Source organism: Salmo trutta, chromosome 10, assembly GCF_901001165.1.
Source record: "Salmo trutta chromosome 10, fSalTru1.1, whole genome shotgun sequence".
Classification (NCBI taxonomy): Eukaryota; Metazoa; Chordata; class Actinopteri; order Salmoniformes; family Salmonidae; genus Salmo; species Salmo trutta.
Window position 1 is genome coordinate 18,807,464 of NC_042966.1, and position 16,189 is coordinate 18,823,652.

Here is a 16,189-nt window from a genome sequence, read left to right on the forward strand (position 1 = left end):
ACATAGATTCTCCAAATGGGTACTTGAAAGCAGACTGCTGCATATATTATTGTGTAATGTACTGTGGATTTTGACCAGTAACAAAATGCTGTATCGCTAATGCTTGCTTAATGGACTGTTGAACTAGCGGTAGGAATGTGTGGGGTACAACGTAACCTTTTCAAACAGAAATGGGCTGACATGTCATGGTGACAGTATCGTTGTTGTTGTGCTGCTGTTGCTGCGATGTCAAATACCAAAAGATCACTTGACATGTCAAAGTGCTTATGAAAAGTAATACACAGAACGGTTTCCCTCCCCAAGCCAGTCGTTTTATTGCTGTAAGGGAAGGTTGCGAGTCTCGTCAGGATACTGGTTCATACAAATACATTTCCTCTGCACTTTAAACATCCCATTTGTTTACTGCTACAGTATATTGTCTTGGAGGAACATCTCTCAATGCGGCTCTGCATAGATCCCTCCATGCCTTCCCCTCTAAACAAGGTGATTGATAGCTTTGTACATAATCCATTATAACTCCCCATTGATTGAGACTGGCAGTCAAAGATTACCAGTGAACCGCTGCTGTTGGGTCTCTCTCCTTGGAGACAGCTCCCTCATGAGGCTGGGCATGGCCGTCAACTCCTACAGTCAGCCTGCAGTCAAGCCATAGACTCATGTGCATCCCAAATGGCACCTTATTCCCTACATAGTGCACTACTTTTGACCAGAGCTCTATGCCCTGGTCAAGAGTCGTGCACTATATAAAGAATAGGGTGCCATTTGGGATGTAGTCTCTGTAATCACCAGGCTATGTGAGTAATGGCTGTGGGAGCAATCACGGGGGACATGCTTCATCTCTGGAGCCCCTCCATATATCAAACTGCCTTCCCTTCATTTGACTGAATGCATGCCAATGTGAAATATGACGCCCCGGGAGAGAGAGAGAGCGATAGAGAGAGAGAACGAGAAAGAGAGAGAGAGAGAGAGAAAGAAAGAAAGAAAGAAAGAAAGAAAGAAAGAAAGAAAGAAAGAAAGAAAAAGCTTCTACTGAACATAATAATTATATATACTCACAGAGGCCCATTGTAGCTCATGTTTTTGACAGATCTGACTGGGGTTTGTTGGAAGGATTTGTGTTTGTCTAAGGGAAACCTACAGTATGTGGACATTTCTGGTTCTCACTGGGAAAGGACTCTTCTTGTTAAATCAGATACACAGATCAAAGTTAATTTACAATATCTATTTACAGACATTGTGTTCCATAAAGCAATAACAAATATGTAACTTGCATCAAACAAAAATCAAACTCTTCAAAGAAAACTGTCAGAATACATTTTCAGTAAAAAATGTTTGGTTGAAATAAACATTACTGTAACAGGCGTCCTTGACTTACCGTTGTCTTGAAGAGTATCATTATCACGACCGAGCGGAGCCGGGATATGATTGTCTCATTGTTTACAAATATTGAATATGTGAAGTTGTTTATGTCATGGCTCTGGCTGAGTAAATGTTTGTGTTATCTCAGTGGGATTTCGGTGTGAAGAGAATGTATACTTCATTTTATTTAAACCACAGGATTATTTTCTTGCTCTTGGCAAGAGAGAGCGAGAGAGGATAAAGAAAAAGACAGAGAAAGATGGCTGGTTTCTGATTTATATATTCCTTCTTCTTGAACGATTTCTTCACATTTGACAATCACTCTTCTTGGCTGACTGAGTGATTTTGAATGGTTTCAACAGGTATTGTTCCATTGTTGATATTTCAAGGGCAGTAGTATGTGTATTTCCCATTTAATAGGAGAAAAACCAGCGTCTACTCTATTTGGAAGAGGGCATTCAGAACGAGAGTTGTAAGAACACACAAAAGACAAGAAGACATAGGCCTAGGCACATCCATTTTGAACGACAGTTCTAGACTCAAATAACGTGAGAAAGACAAAACTAGAGTTCTATAAAATCATGGAACTAGAGGTCTTACGCTAAAACAAATTTAACGCACGATTTATGATTCCTTGCATTCGCCGTGTAGATTACTCATTTCAGAACAAATTGGCTCTATTTTTCAGGAAATTAAATCTACAGGGATATTACTACAGTAAATTGGATGGTAGTGAGAATCTGGCAGGCATTTCCCTGGCCCCCCACAGTGACACCCCTCACCTCAGCCTCTCACTACACACTATATATTGATTGCTCGTGGAGGTTAGAACCAATTATCTAGCCAGAATTTCAAACCGTTACCCTCTCCGAACTATATTTTTGACAAAGTGAGTCATGCGTTGTGGTACTTACAGGAGGTTTTTTTAAGAGGTTCAGAAGGTTAATTCAGTCTGTCAGCACCAGGAGGTGGTTTAGAGTGGATCATCATCACAGACTGAAGGAGGCAAACATGGCATTGATTAAGATGCTTTAATTAATTTTCATCCCTCCACTGATGGTAATATAACATCAGGATTAACATTACCACTCCAGTTCCCCTGTGGTGCGTGTGTCTGCGTGTGTACTCCCCTGTGAGTAAACAGATGGTGACTCACAGTGCAACATTAAGATCCACTCATAAAGTTCATCTTGTGAACCATTGACACTGACGCTAATCTACTATGCTCTGATCAAGGCTGGCGCTTTAGCTTGTGGCACTCTTCTGAAATGTTGATAAAGTTGTAACGGTTTGAAATGCTACTGTTCTGGTCCGTAGCCCTGGGCTGCTCACTGATTCTCAATGACTCTGGGTCATTATGGCTGCCGCTGCCAGCAGCAATTAAAGGGCTTACTGAAAGGAGCTCTGTCCTTGGGCCTCCTCTCCCCCCCCCCTCCCCTCCCCTCCCCTCCCGCTGGAGGCTGACTGACTGACATGGTTTACTAGATTTACCAGTGTGATTGGCATATCAATTGGGGCCGAGGTAGATTAAATGCCCTTAATCATTATTCAAATTTGTCTCGCCCAACACCCAAAGTACCCACGGCAAATTGTCGGGTATGGTTATAGCTTTTGAATGTTCGGTGATGCGCGGAGCCAAGAGGCCAAGGCTCTTAAGGGGACATTCTGCTCATCAAAAGTAAAATGACTTTGAGTGTTATTTGTAATTGCATAGTCAGGTCACCCTTTTGAACTTATGAAAATCAGAAATGTGTCAAGAAGCAAAGCAAAACAAAAGTGAATGAAAATATCAATGCCAGAGGGACATCTGGAGGTCGTGGAAGGTTAGAGGCTCTTCTCCCCAATACACAGAACAGTGGTACGAACAACACAAAGAAGCCTCTGGAGAAATATTCAACAAGCTCTTTTGTTTTTCCTCCCTCACTCACCCATAGGCCAGAGGACAACTTTTGATGAATACATCCAGATTCTAATTCAACACTCGCCTGTCTTTTGTGGGAACTATATTTTATTCATTCACCAATCCTCCCAAGGCATGACACTGAATTCTTATGTCTCTTTTGTACCACTCTTGCCAAATCATAATTAAATTGCAACCAGGGTCTTCCATACCCTGTCAGACTTATAGAAGCCTTTATATTAGCAAATAACTGACAGTCAACTGTGAAAAGTGTTTGTTTTTTCCCTGACACAGACAGCACACCCACACCGTTTGCCTTTGTTAACAGTATTGTCCTGGTCTGATCATTAATGAGTTTGGAATTAGCTCTGTGTATTGGCAGGAGACCGGATACTGAGACTCCTGCTGGGTTTGATTGTACAGTGGAAGGAGAGCACGGGAAATAAAGGAAACAAACCAGTGCATTTGTGTGACTTGTTTAGCAAATGTGAAAGCGAAAGCATTACATAACATGTCAAAACAGTGGCCAATTAGTTTTCCTGACGACACTGTTGTGATTGCAGTGAGTAGGGGGGTCATTTAAGGAAACTACTGTGGTTTGAATCCGGATGGGATCTCCAATTACATTGAAATGTAAAGCATGTCAAGCATGACGTGAAATGGGAATATTCTCAGAGGTGGCTGGCTCTCTGCCATGGTGTGAGAAGTTATTTGTCCATAACACATCAGAGATCACACACCCAGAGAGAATGAGAAAATGAAAGAGAGAGAGAGAGATGTTTTTCTGAGATGTCAAATGTTGTATCATTCAGGTAATTGCAGCACGGCTGGGTACATTAAAACGGTATGTACTCTAAACGGTACAGAGATGTTTGTACTGTATATCTGAACAGATCATAGGTCAAAGCCCCTCAGATTAAACTTCTTCAACTGGCCAAAGAGAGTCTTCCCACAGATTTATGCTTGAGAGAGCATTGTAGTCCTTCCATTTGAGAGAGCATTATAGTCCTGCCATTTTACAGCATCTGTATTGTCGGCCTCATCTGTGGGTTTCAGTTGCTTGTTTCTCTCTTGCGCTCTACTTGTCTCGATTTCTCCCTCTCCCTCCCCATCTCTCTCCTGCAGCGGTGTTTCTCTGTAATGAGCTTGTCGACAGGACGATATGATTACAGGAATTAAAACAGCATTTTTCACTTTGATCGCCCAACATACATTTTTATCGAATCTCGCTCTCCCTCTCTACTTACCTTTATATATTTTCTCTCTCTCTCTATCCCTCTCTATCCCCCCCCCCCCCCTCTCTCTCTCTCTCTCTCTCTCTCTCTCTCTGTCTTCTATTTGTGCTTGGGGGATTGCTACTAGATGGAGAGTTAATGAAGAAAGCTTGTTTTAGAGCAGACTGGTAAACTCTGACAACACATTTGCTCCGTGCTGTTGTTAATTATCACCAACACAATCCGCTTTGATGCCTGACTGATCCCAAACCACTGAATCAGTTTAACATGCATATTTAGCACCACACTTCTAAACCTCTGTAAATCGACTGTATCTTTGTATGATCTGCATAAGCTACGCAGTAGGGATCAGTGGCTGGTATTTGTTCTTCATGGGAGCTCCAAGCCCATCCAAATACATCCGTTTCTTCTGCTGTCCTTCTGTACTGGTTCAATGCGTTCTTTCACCTGTGCCACAGGAGACTCAAATCCCAGGTGTGATATGAGTCCTACCAACACACCTGCATATGTGGTGTTTTTTTAAATCAAAGACATATGATGCTATTAAGAATGTAATCATCTAGCATGGCTTCTGGTGCTGGCGCTGTAGGATGATGGTGATGCTAGCTATCAGGCAGATTTGTTATGTAATGTAATGAGATATCAGAGGGAGAGATAACAGCCCAACACACTCAGCAGGGAAGCAGAAACACAAACACTCACTCACACATGCAGTACATGATATCACACCCAGTCCCAGCCTGCTTTCTGTTATACCAGAGAGAGAGAGAGCGAGAGAGATAGAGAGAGAGAGACGGAGAGAAGAAACACCACGCCAATTGATTATGCTATATGCTGAATGACTCTCGAGTGTTGCTCACACAGAACAAACTGACTGAACTTTGAAGAGTGATAAATGAAAGAGAGAGGGGAGGAGAGAGAGGTAGATGAGAGAAAGGAAAGGAAGAAAAGAGAGAGACATGAGAGGAACGAAAATAGCAAGGTCTGGAAGAGAGGAGGAAAGATAGAAGGGAAAGGGAGAAGCGAAGTGGAGGAAGAGAAGCATTTTAATGTTATTCTAGCTCTCCAATCGTCCTTTGTCTATGTGTGTTTTGCAAAAAGCCACACATTTGTTCTTGAAATGACCTCCAGGCAGGCTAACTCCAGCTCATTGATTTCATCAGACGTATAGGGATGTTGCTGCGGAGGCCGGAGTAGCAGGCTGGAGTAACACACCACGGCCATTGTAGAGGTATTTACCCTGAGCACAAATCTAAATGAAAATCTTAGCAAACATTGGCTCTCGCTGACGGTAGACAAGCTAGGCTGGCCATTTGAGGGTATCCCTCAGGGCGGTGACATCTCTGTTGCTTTAGTCACAATAGCATACACTGCAGTCCCATTGGCACAGGCGTCATTTCAGCGTCTAGCTTTGATTTACATTTGGTTGAGTTGTCAACTACTGTGAATTCCCCCAAAATTATTTTCTAAATGTCTCCCTTACGTTGATGACTATTTGCAAATCCAATCAGTTTTCCATGTTGATTCAATGTCATCACATTACCTCCGCTGTACCCGCACCCCACCATACCCCTGTCTGCACATTATGCCCTGAATCTATTCTACCACGCCCAGAAATCTGCTCCTTTTATTCTTTGTCCCCAACGCTCTAGGCGACCAGTTTTGTTAGCCTTTAGCCGTACCCTCATCCTACTCCTCCTCTGTTCCTCGGGTGATGTGGAGGTAAACCCAGGCCCTGCGTGTCCCCAGGCACCCTCATTTGTTGACTTCTGTGATCGAAAAAGCCTTGGTTTCATGCATGTCAACATCAGAAGCCTCCTCCCTAAGTTTGTTTTACTCACTGCTTTAGCACACTCCGCCAATCCTGATGTCCTTGCCGTGTCTGAATCCTGGCTTAGGAAGGCCACCAAAAATGTCCATACCCAACTACAACTTTTTCCGTCAAGATAGAACTGCCAAAGGGCAGTTGCAATCTACTGCAGAGAGGGCCTGCAAAGTTCTATCATACTTCCCAGGTCTATACCCAAATAGTTCGAACTTCTAATTTTAAAATGTAATCTCTCCAGAACTAAGTCTCTCAATGTTGCCACCTGCTATCGACCCCCCTCTGCCCTCCAAATACACCTGTTTTCAATCAGGATCTCAGCGATCACTGCCTCATTGCCTGTATCCGCTATGGGTCTGCGGTCAAACGACCACCCCTCATCACTGTCAAATGCTCCCTAAAACACTTCTGCAAGCAGGCCTTTCTTATCGACCTGGCCCGGGTATCCTGGAAGGATATTGACCTCATCCCGTCAGTCGAGGATGCCTGGTCATTCTTTAAAAGTAATTTCCTCACCATCTTAGATAAGCATGCCCCGTTCAAAAAATGCAGAACTAAGAACAGATATAGCCCTTGGTTCACTCCAGACCTGACTGCCCTTGACCAGCACAAAAACATCCTGTGGCGGACTGCAATAGCATCGAAAAGTCCCCGCGATATGCAACTGTTCAGGGAAATCAGGAACCAATACACGCAGTCAGTCAGGAAAGCAAAGGCTAGCTTTTTCAAGCAGAATTTTGAATCCTGTAGCTCTAACTCCAAAAGGTTTTGGGACACTGTAAAGTCCATGGAGAACAAGAGCACCTCCTCCCAGCTGCCCACTGCCCTGAGGCTAGGTAACACGGTCACCACCGATAAATCCATGATAATCGAAAAGCTACTCGCCCAAGCCTCCCCAGCTTCTCCTTCACCCAAATCCAGATAGCAGATGTTCTGAAAGAGCTGCAAAACCTGGACCCGTACAAATCAGCTGGGCTAGACAATCTGGACCCTCTCTTTCTAAAACTATACGCCGCCATTGTTGCAACCCCTATTACCAGCCTGTTCAACCTCTCTTTCGTATTGTCCGAGACCCCTAAAGATTTTAAAGCTGCCGCAGTCATCCCCTTCTTCAAAGGGGGTGACACCCTAGACCCAAACTGTTACAGACCTATTTCCATCCTGCCCTGTCTATCTAAAGTCTTCGAAAGCCAAGTTAACAAACAGATCACTGACCATTTCGAATCCCACCGTAACTTCTCCGCTGTGCAATCCGGTTTCCGAGCCGGTCACGGGTGCACCTCAGCCATGCTCAAGGTTCTAAACGATATCATAACCGCCATCGATAAAAGACAGTACTGTGCAGCCGTCTTCATCGACCTGGCCAAGGCTTTCGACTCTGTCAATCATTGTATTTTTATCGGCAGACTCAATAGCCTTGGTTTTTCTAATGACTGCCTCGCCTGGTTCACCAACTACTTTGCAGACAGAGTTCAGTGTGTCAAATCGGAGGGCATGTTGTCCGGACCTCTGGCAGTCTCTATGGGGGTACCACAGGGTTCAATTCTCAGGCCGACTCTTTTCCCTGTATATATCAATGATGTCGCTCTTGCTTGATTCTCTGATCCACCTCTACGCAGACGACACCATTCTGTATACTTCTGGCCCTTCCTTGGACACTGTGCTAACAAACCTCCAAACGAGCTTCAATGCCATACAACACTCCTTCCGTAGCCTCCAACTGCTCTTAAACGCTAGTAAAACTAAATGCATGCTTTCACCCGTTCGCTGCCCGCACCAGCCCGCCCGACTAGCATCACCACCCTGGACGGTTCCGACCTAGAATATGTGGACAACTATAAATACCTAGGTGTCTGGTTAGACTGTAAACTCTCCTTCCAGACTCATATTAAACATCTCCAATCCAAAATCAAATCTAGAATCGGCTTTCTATTTTGCAACAAAGCCTCCTTCACTCACGCCGCCAAACTTACCCTAGTAAAACTGACTATCCTACCGATCCTTGACTTCGGCGACGTCATTTACATAATAGCTTCCATTACTCTACTCAGCAAACTGGATGCAGTCTATCACAGTGCCATCCGTTTTGTTACCAAATCACCTTATACCACCCACCACTGCGACCTGTATGCTCTAGTCGGCTGGCCCTCGCTACATATTCGTCGCCAGACCCACTGGCTCCAGGTCATCTATAAGTCTATGCTAGGTAAAGCGCAGTTCACTGGTCAAGATAACAACACCCACCCGTAGCACACGTTCCAGCAGGTATATCTCACTGGTCACCCCCAAAGCCAACACCTCCTTTGGTTGCCTTTCCTTCCAGTTCTCTGCTGCCAGTGACTGGAACGAATTGCAAAAATTGCTGAAATTGGAGACTTTTATTTCCCTCATCAACTTTAAACATCAGCTACCTGAGCTGCTAACTGATCGCTGCAGCTGTACATAGTCCATCTGTAAATTGCCCACCCAATCTACCTACCTCATCCCTATACTGTTTTTATTTTATTTACTTTTCTGCTCTTTTGCTTACCAGTATTTCTACTTGCACATCATCATATGCTCATTTATCACTCCAGTGTTAATCTGCTAAATTGTAATTATTCGCTCCTATGGCCTATTTATTGCCTACCTCCTCATGCCTTTTGCACACACTGTATATAGACTTTCTTGTTTCTACTGTGTCATTGACTTGTTTATTGTGTTATTGGCTTGTTTATTGTTTACTCCATGTGTAACTCTGTGTTGTTGTCTGTCACACTGCTTTGCTTTATCTTGGCCAGGTCGCAGTTGTAAATGAGAACTTGTTCTCAACTTGCCTACCTGGTTAAATAAAGGTGAAATAAATACAAATTAAAAAAATAAACATTGAATTGCTTTATTGAAATGATGTTGAAACCACATTGATTCAACCAGTCAGAGGCCTCATGCCCTAAGGGGGAACAGGAGTATGTGCCCCCTCAGATTTGTCCTGTTTAAAATAGTTTTTTTTGTTTGTTGTTGTTGTTGTTCTCGATGTCCCAACCTCCTAACCAGCTACCAAGAAGCCATTTCAGGGTATCTATGAACTTAGAGTATCTAGCTTGTCTAACTATCTTAGATGGCATACCTGTCGACAAGTTTGGTAGACTTTAGAAAAGCAAGTAATTACTAAATGAACTGAATAAGTCTCACATTCCTTTCAATCTTTTACCAAGATTTTAGCAGAAACAGAAGCAGAGAAGCATATTTAGTTATTTAAAAAAAATAACCACCAGGATACAGCCAGCTCAAGAGTTAATAGAATTAAGCATAATGATTATGGCTCTAGATTGAAGGAAAAAGCTGTTTCACGTGTTTGAAAAATGCAAAATTCTCTAACTTACTGTTGGGGGGCCTAGCCTCCCTCCGGACCACCCCCCAGCCATCCTCACATACTTTTTGTCCCCTCAGATTTTCCCAGTTTGGTTTGTTGTGGTGCAGCTGTAGACTCCCTGTGCTGAAGTGTACATACGGCCAAAATCCCAAGACTAAAGAGTCAGCCAAAGCTTCCAATCGGAATGAACCCATTGACCATTGACTTGTGAAACAAAGGATACAGATTGTTAAACAATGTAACCTAAGGGGGCATTATTCTTCTAACCTGTCAATGAACAGATGTTAGCCACGAAAGGACATGGAATAATCAATACAATCCATTTAGTATTCAACAGAATGTCTCTAATGTAGTAAATATAGATATGGAAGTACATATAGGTCAAAATCTGCAACCCAAATGAATTACCTACTGTATGTAGTGCACTACTTTTGACCAGGCCACTGCATAGAGAATAAAGTGCTATTTAGGACGCATCCAATGGCTTATATGTAAATCCATACCCATAAGGCTCTGGTCAAAAGTAGTGCACAATAGGGAATAGGGTACCATTTGGTTACCATGCTGGATATCTGTATCTCTCTATGGCTTTCCACAGCTCAAACTGATTTCAGTGTGTTAGATATTGGGCCATAGCGTTCCATTACATCTTTAGGTCAAGGCTTCAAGTCACTTAAAGCATTTGTATGTCTGTATTATTAATGTACCTTCCCAACTCAACACACACGTATGCACACCAACACACTAGCTGACCTGTTCTGGGTTGTATCTGGTCATAGTGAGGTCAGGGCTGTGTTGGGTTGTAACTTATTCATACCATAGGCTACATAACAAATCACTGTGTGTGTTTGTGTGTGTGTTGCTAGGCATTTAGAGGTGGGGAATGTAGGCCTACAGAGCATTCGGAAACTATTCAGACCCCTTGACTTTTTCCGCATTTTGTTATATTACAGCCTTATTCTAAAATGGATTAAATAAAAAATATCCTCAGCAATCTACACACAATACCCCATAATCACACATTTTTGCAAATTTATAAAAACAAAAACACAGAAATACCTTATTTACATAAGTATTCAGACCCTTTGCTATGAGCCTCGAAATTGAGCTCAGGTGCATCCTTTTCCCATTGACCATCCTTGAGCTGTTTCTAAAACTTGATTGGAGTCCACCTGTGGTAAATTCAATTGGAAAGGCACACACTTGTCTATATAAGGTCCCACAGTTGACAGTGCATGTCTGAGCAAAAATCAAGCCATGAAGTCAAAGAATTGTCCGTAGAGCTCCGAGACAGAATTGTGTCGAGGCACAGATCTGGGGAAGGTTACCAAAAAATGTCTGCAACATTGAAGGTCCCCAAGAACACAGTGGCCTCCATCATTCTTAAATGGAAGAAGTTTGGATCCACCATGACTCTTCCTAGAGCTTCCCAAACTGAGCAATCGGGGGAGAAGGGCCTTGGTCAGGGAGGTGACCAAGAATCCGATGGTCACTCTGACAGAGCTCCAGAATTCCTCTGTGGAGATGGGAGAACCTTCCAGAAGGACAACCATCTCTGCAGCATTCCACCAATCAGGCCTTGGTAGAGTGGTCAGACGGAAGCCACTCCTCAGTAAAAGGCACATGACGGCCCGCTTGGAGTTTGCCAAAACTGGTCTGATGAAACCAAGATTTAACTCTTTGGCCTGAATGCCAAGTGTCACCTTCCAACAGGACAACGACCCTAAGCACACAGCCAAGACAACGCAGGAGTGGCTTCGGGACAGGTCTCTGAATATCCTTGAGTGGCCCAGCCAGAGCCCGGACTTGAACCAGATCAAACATCTCTGGAGAGACCTGAAAATAGCTGTGCAGCAACGCTCCCCATCCAACCTGACACAGCTTGAGAGGATCTGTAGAGAAGAATGGGAGAAACTCCCAAAATACAGGTGTGCCAAGCTTAAACCGTCATACTCAAGAAGACTCGATGCTGTAATTGCCTGCAAAGGTGTTTCAACAAAGGACTGAGTAAAGGGTCTGAATACTTATGTAAATGTCATATTTCAGTTTAGCATTTTTGATAAATTAGCAAACATTTCGAAAAACCTGTTTTTACTTTGTCATGATCTTTTCTTGTGTAGAAAAAACTATTTATTACATTTTAGCATAAGGTTGTAACCATAATTTTTTTTTTACTGTATATTAGTATCTGTTGCTGTGTGGGAGGCAGCCTGTATGAGGAGCTGATGGTTCATCTATAATGATGGATCAAAGTTTCGCATGGCTGGACCCTCACACCTAACAATGTGTGTGCATGCATGCGTGTGTGCGTGCATGCGTGGGTGGGTGTGCGTGCGTGCGTGTGTGTGCACACGCCTCGGTGGTAACATGGTGTACAGAACACAGCTGACTTCTATCTCCTCGTCTCTTTCATCTCTCCATGTCATCTCCCCCCTTTCTACTCGTCTAGTATTGGATCTGTACCTTCTTTGCCATCCTTTCAACCTGCAGCCCTTCTTCTCTCGTAATTCATCCAACCTTCATTCTGCCTCACATTTCATCTCGTTTATACTCATATAACCTTCAATCTTTACCTCCTCTAGTAGCGTGGTGTTCAGGCTGGCGTTAGCTGTATTTTACTTGGAGTGTGTGGCATAACCTTTAGTAAGGGCTGATCAAATGCCCTGCATTCATTTATACTTATGTGATCATATGAAGTGATCTGTACAATACCATGTCTTTATTTGACTGGCAAATGTGACATTTGAAAGAAAATATATGATATGTTCTGATGTTTCAGCTGTTGCATTTTTTTGGTCTATCTGGCTCTCCTCTCTTGGTTTGATATGTTGTAAACTCTCTGTCCTCTCCACTACTTACTGTGCCTGGTTCCTTCTGTATTTTAGGTGAAAAGCATTGGCCCGTCCGCTCCCAAAGCCACCATGGTAGGAATGGCTGTTGTGTGTGGAGTAGGTAAAGGTTGCTCCTAACCACTGATACACGGTCAGAGCTTATATCAACTTCCTAATAGTTAGGCTAGGATTGGGGCTAAAGTAATCTGATCCTATATCTGTGGTGAGGGGTGACTTTTACCCTGAGTGTTCTGTGTCTCTCCTTGACCTCTATCTGACCTTTAACCTTTGACCTTTAGCTCCTGTCACTGTGTGTGGTGGATCATGTGTGACGTCTGTTTGTGTACATTCGCTGCCGACCATCTAGATCAGTGGTGTGGTAATGTCGAGTCAATTGCAAAGAGTAGGAGTTCATCTCGTCTTATTGAAATATCTCAAGCATATTGTGAAACATTTGAAAAAGCTAATTCCTTAATTAAATTCACCCAAGGTGGATTTGCAAGGTCTGTCAACCAGAGAGAAGATCTCAAGCACAACAAACCCATAGTGGCACTTTCAGTGACCCCTGACCACAAAGTGGCAATCAAAAGATGAGCTATTGCGTAAAAATATATATTTTTTGAAGTACTATTAGTAGGCTATAAGATGATCTTAGTGGAAATGGAAATGAGAAAATCTGTTGATGATTTTCATTGCAGTTGACCTGACAAGTAAAGTGGTTTTCTATTCCATCGTGTTGTGCCTTAATAAGCCCAAGCTGTCCCATCTTTTCCTAACCTACTGTACCATCAGGCCTGGGTCAAAGCAGTGTTTTCTCTCAAATACATTAACTCACCCAGCGCACTGGATTGGTAGTGTTGGCACTTTCGGGACTATCTAATTGGTTCCACTAAACCAAGCGCAGCTTAAGTATTTGAAGGGGTAAAAATACTATTTATACCCAGGTCCTAGCTACTGTACTGTACCATATATGTATGTATGTTTGTATGTTTGTTTGTATGTGCAATGCTCCTGGACTCTTTCAGTCCTCAACATACCAAGAGGAGGTCTCTAGAGGTACGGATAAAGGCAGCTTTGAATGATGTTACTTCTTATTACTTAAAGAAGACATCAGATAAATCTGTGCTTATCCTTGCTAGCGACACTACGACCCTTCTCCTGTCCTCACAACCAACAGTCTGAAGGACTACGAGGGAGCTGGTATGTAAAAAAGAATTTACACAGAGAGAGATATTACTTTATTATACTGAACAAAAATATAAATACAACATGTAAAGTGTTGGTCCTTGTTTCATGAGCTGAAATAAAAGATCCCAGAAATGTTCCATACGCACAAAAAGCTTATTTCTTTCAAATTTTGTGCACAAATTTGTTTACATCCCTGTTAGTGAGCATTTCTCATTTGCCAAGATAATCTATCCACCTGACAGGTGTGGCATATCAAGAAGCTGATTAAACAGCATGATCATTACACAGGTGGACCTTGTGCTGGGGACAATAAAAGGCTACTCTAAAATGAGCAATTTTGTCACACAACACAATGCCACAGATATCTCAGGTTTGAGGGAGCGTACAATTGGCATGCTGACTGCAGGAATGTCCACCAGAACAGCCACCCAGACAGCTGATGAAACCGAGGACTATTTCTGTCAAAAGCCCTTTTTGTGGGGAAAAACTCATTCTGATTAGCTGGGCCTGGCTCCCAAGTGGGTGGGCCTGGCTCCCAAGTGGGTGGGCCTATGCTGCGCCCCTGCCCAGTCATGTGAAATCCATCGATTAGGGTCTAATACATTCAATGACATGAATTGAAACTCAGTAAAATCGTACACATGTTGTGTTTATATTTTTGATCAGTATAGTTCTAACGGAACAGTTGTGGTGTGAAAATATGAGGATGAGGTATTTTTTTCCATTTGCTGAATCCTGACATACTGTCTATTCTTCTTGGTCCCATGTGATTTGAGGAGGCCAAGACATAGTGGTGAACATCATTATCTTCTGTGTTGTCTAGAGAGACTATGAGGTCTTTCAAGGTCTCTTAAATGTCAGCGAAACTCTGGCCTCGGAGGTCTAGAATCCAAGATAAAGAAAAAAGTCTTATAATGTGATCACACAGGGTCACTCTGGTAGATGATAGTTCAGCGTCCATCATATTGCTAAATGAACGCACATTTGTCACCAAAGATTGGCATTTATAGAGGCAAGTGAGCCTTAAATGCCTTTGGGTTATTGAGAAAAGATGAGACGATGACAATGGAATGCTCACTACCATTCTAAAACTGGGACATTTCAGTTAATTAGCAGAGGCTCTTAACCAGAGCGACTTACAGGAGCAATTAGGGTTTTTCAACGCCGCTACCGATACCGATTATTGGAGGACCAAAAAACCCGATACTGATTAATCGGCCGATTTTTTTCCCCCCGTTTATTTGTAATAATGACAATTACAACAATAATGAATGAACACTTATTTTAACTTAATATAATACATCAATAAAATCAATTTAGCCTCAAATAAATAATGAAACATGTTCAATTTGGTTTAAATAATGCAAAAACAAAGTGTTGGAGAAGAAAGTAAAAGTGCAATATGTGCCATGTAAGAAAGCCAACGTTTAAGTGCCTTGCTCAGAACATGGGAACATATGAAAGCTGGTGGTTCCTTTTAACATGAGTCTTCAATATTCCCAGGTAAGAAGTTTTAGGTTGTAGTTATTATAGGAATTATAGGACTATTTCTCTCTATACGATTTGTATTTCATATACCTTTGACTATTGGATGTTCTTATAGGCACTTTAGTATTGCCAGTGTAACAGTATAGCTTCCGTTCCTCTCCTCCATCCTACCTGGGCTCGAACCAGGAACACATCGACAACAGCCACCCTCGAAGCAGCGTTACCCATGTAGAGCAAGGGGAACAACTACTCCAAGTCTCAGAGCGAGTGACGTTTGAAACGCTATTAGCACGCACCCGCTAACTAGCTAGCCATTTCACATCGGTTACACCAGCCTAATCTTGGGAGTTGACAGGCTTGAAGTCATAAACAGCGCAATGCATTGCGAAGAGCTGCTGGCAAAATGCACGAAAGTGCTGTTTGAATGAATGCTTACGAGCCTGCTGGTGCCTACCACCGCTCAGTCAGACTGCTCTATCAAATCATAGACTTAATTATAATATAATAAACACACAGAAATACGAGCCTTAGGTCATTAATATGGTCGAATCCGGAAACTATCATCTCAAAAACAATTTTTTTTTTCTTTCAGTGAAATACAGAACCGGTCTTACAGAACCGGAAATACAGAACCGGTATTTTATCTAACGGGTGGCATCCCTAAGCCTAAATATTCCTGTTACATTGCACAACCTTCAATAGTATGTCATAATTACGTAAAATTCTGGCAAATTAGTTCGCAACGAGCCAGGCAATGAACGCAAGAGCAGTGACACAATTTCATGTTAGCAGGCAATATTAACTAAATATGCAGGTTTAAAAATATATACTTGTGTATTGATTTTAAAGAAAGGCATTGATGTTTATGGTTAGGTACATGGTGCAACGACAGTGCTTTTTTAGCAAATGCGCTTGTTAAATCATCACCAGTTTGTTGAAGTAGGCTGTGATTCGATGAGAAATTAACCGGCACTGCATCGATTATATGCAACGCAGGACACGTTAGATAAA

At 42.6% G+C, this 16,189-nt stretch overlaps 1 protein-coding gene across 5 annotated transcripts in view; it reads left to right on the forward strand.

The window, feature by feature from the left end:
* shisa6 (shisa family member 6) overlaps positions 1-16,189 on the forward strand; it is a 73,489-nt gene that overhangs the window by 37,215 nt on the left and 20,085 nt on the right. For 2 of the 5 annotated variants that reach the window (XM_029764748.1, XM_029764749.1), the window contains exon 5: positions 12,557-12,595. The exons of the other annotated variants lie outside the window; for them this stretch is intronic. In XM_029764748.1, coding sequence (XP_029620608.1) covers positions 12,557-12,595 — 39 coding nt within the window. The remainder of the gene's footprint in view (positions 1-12,556; positions 12,596-16,189) is intronic. 5 annotated transcript variants of the gene reach the window in all.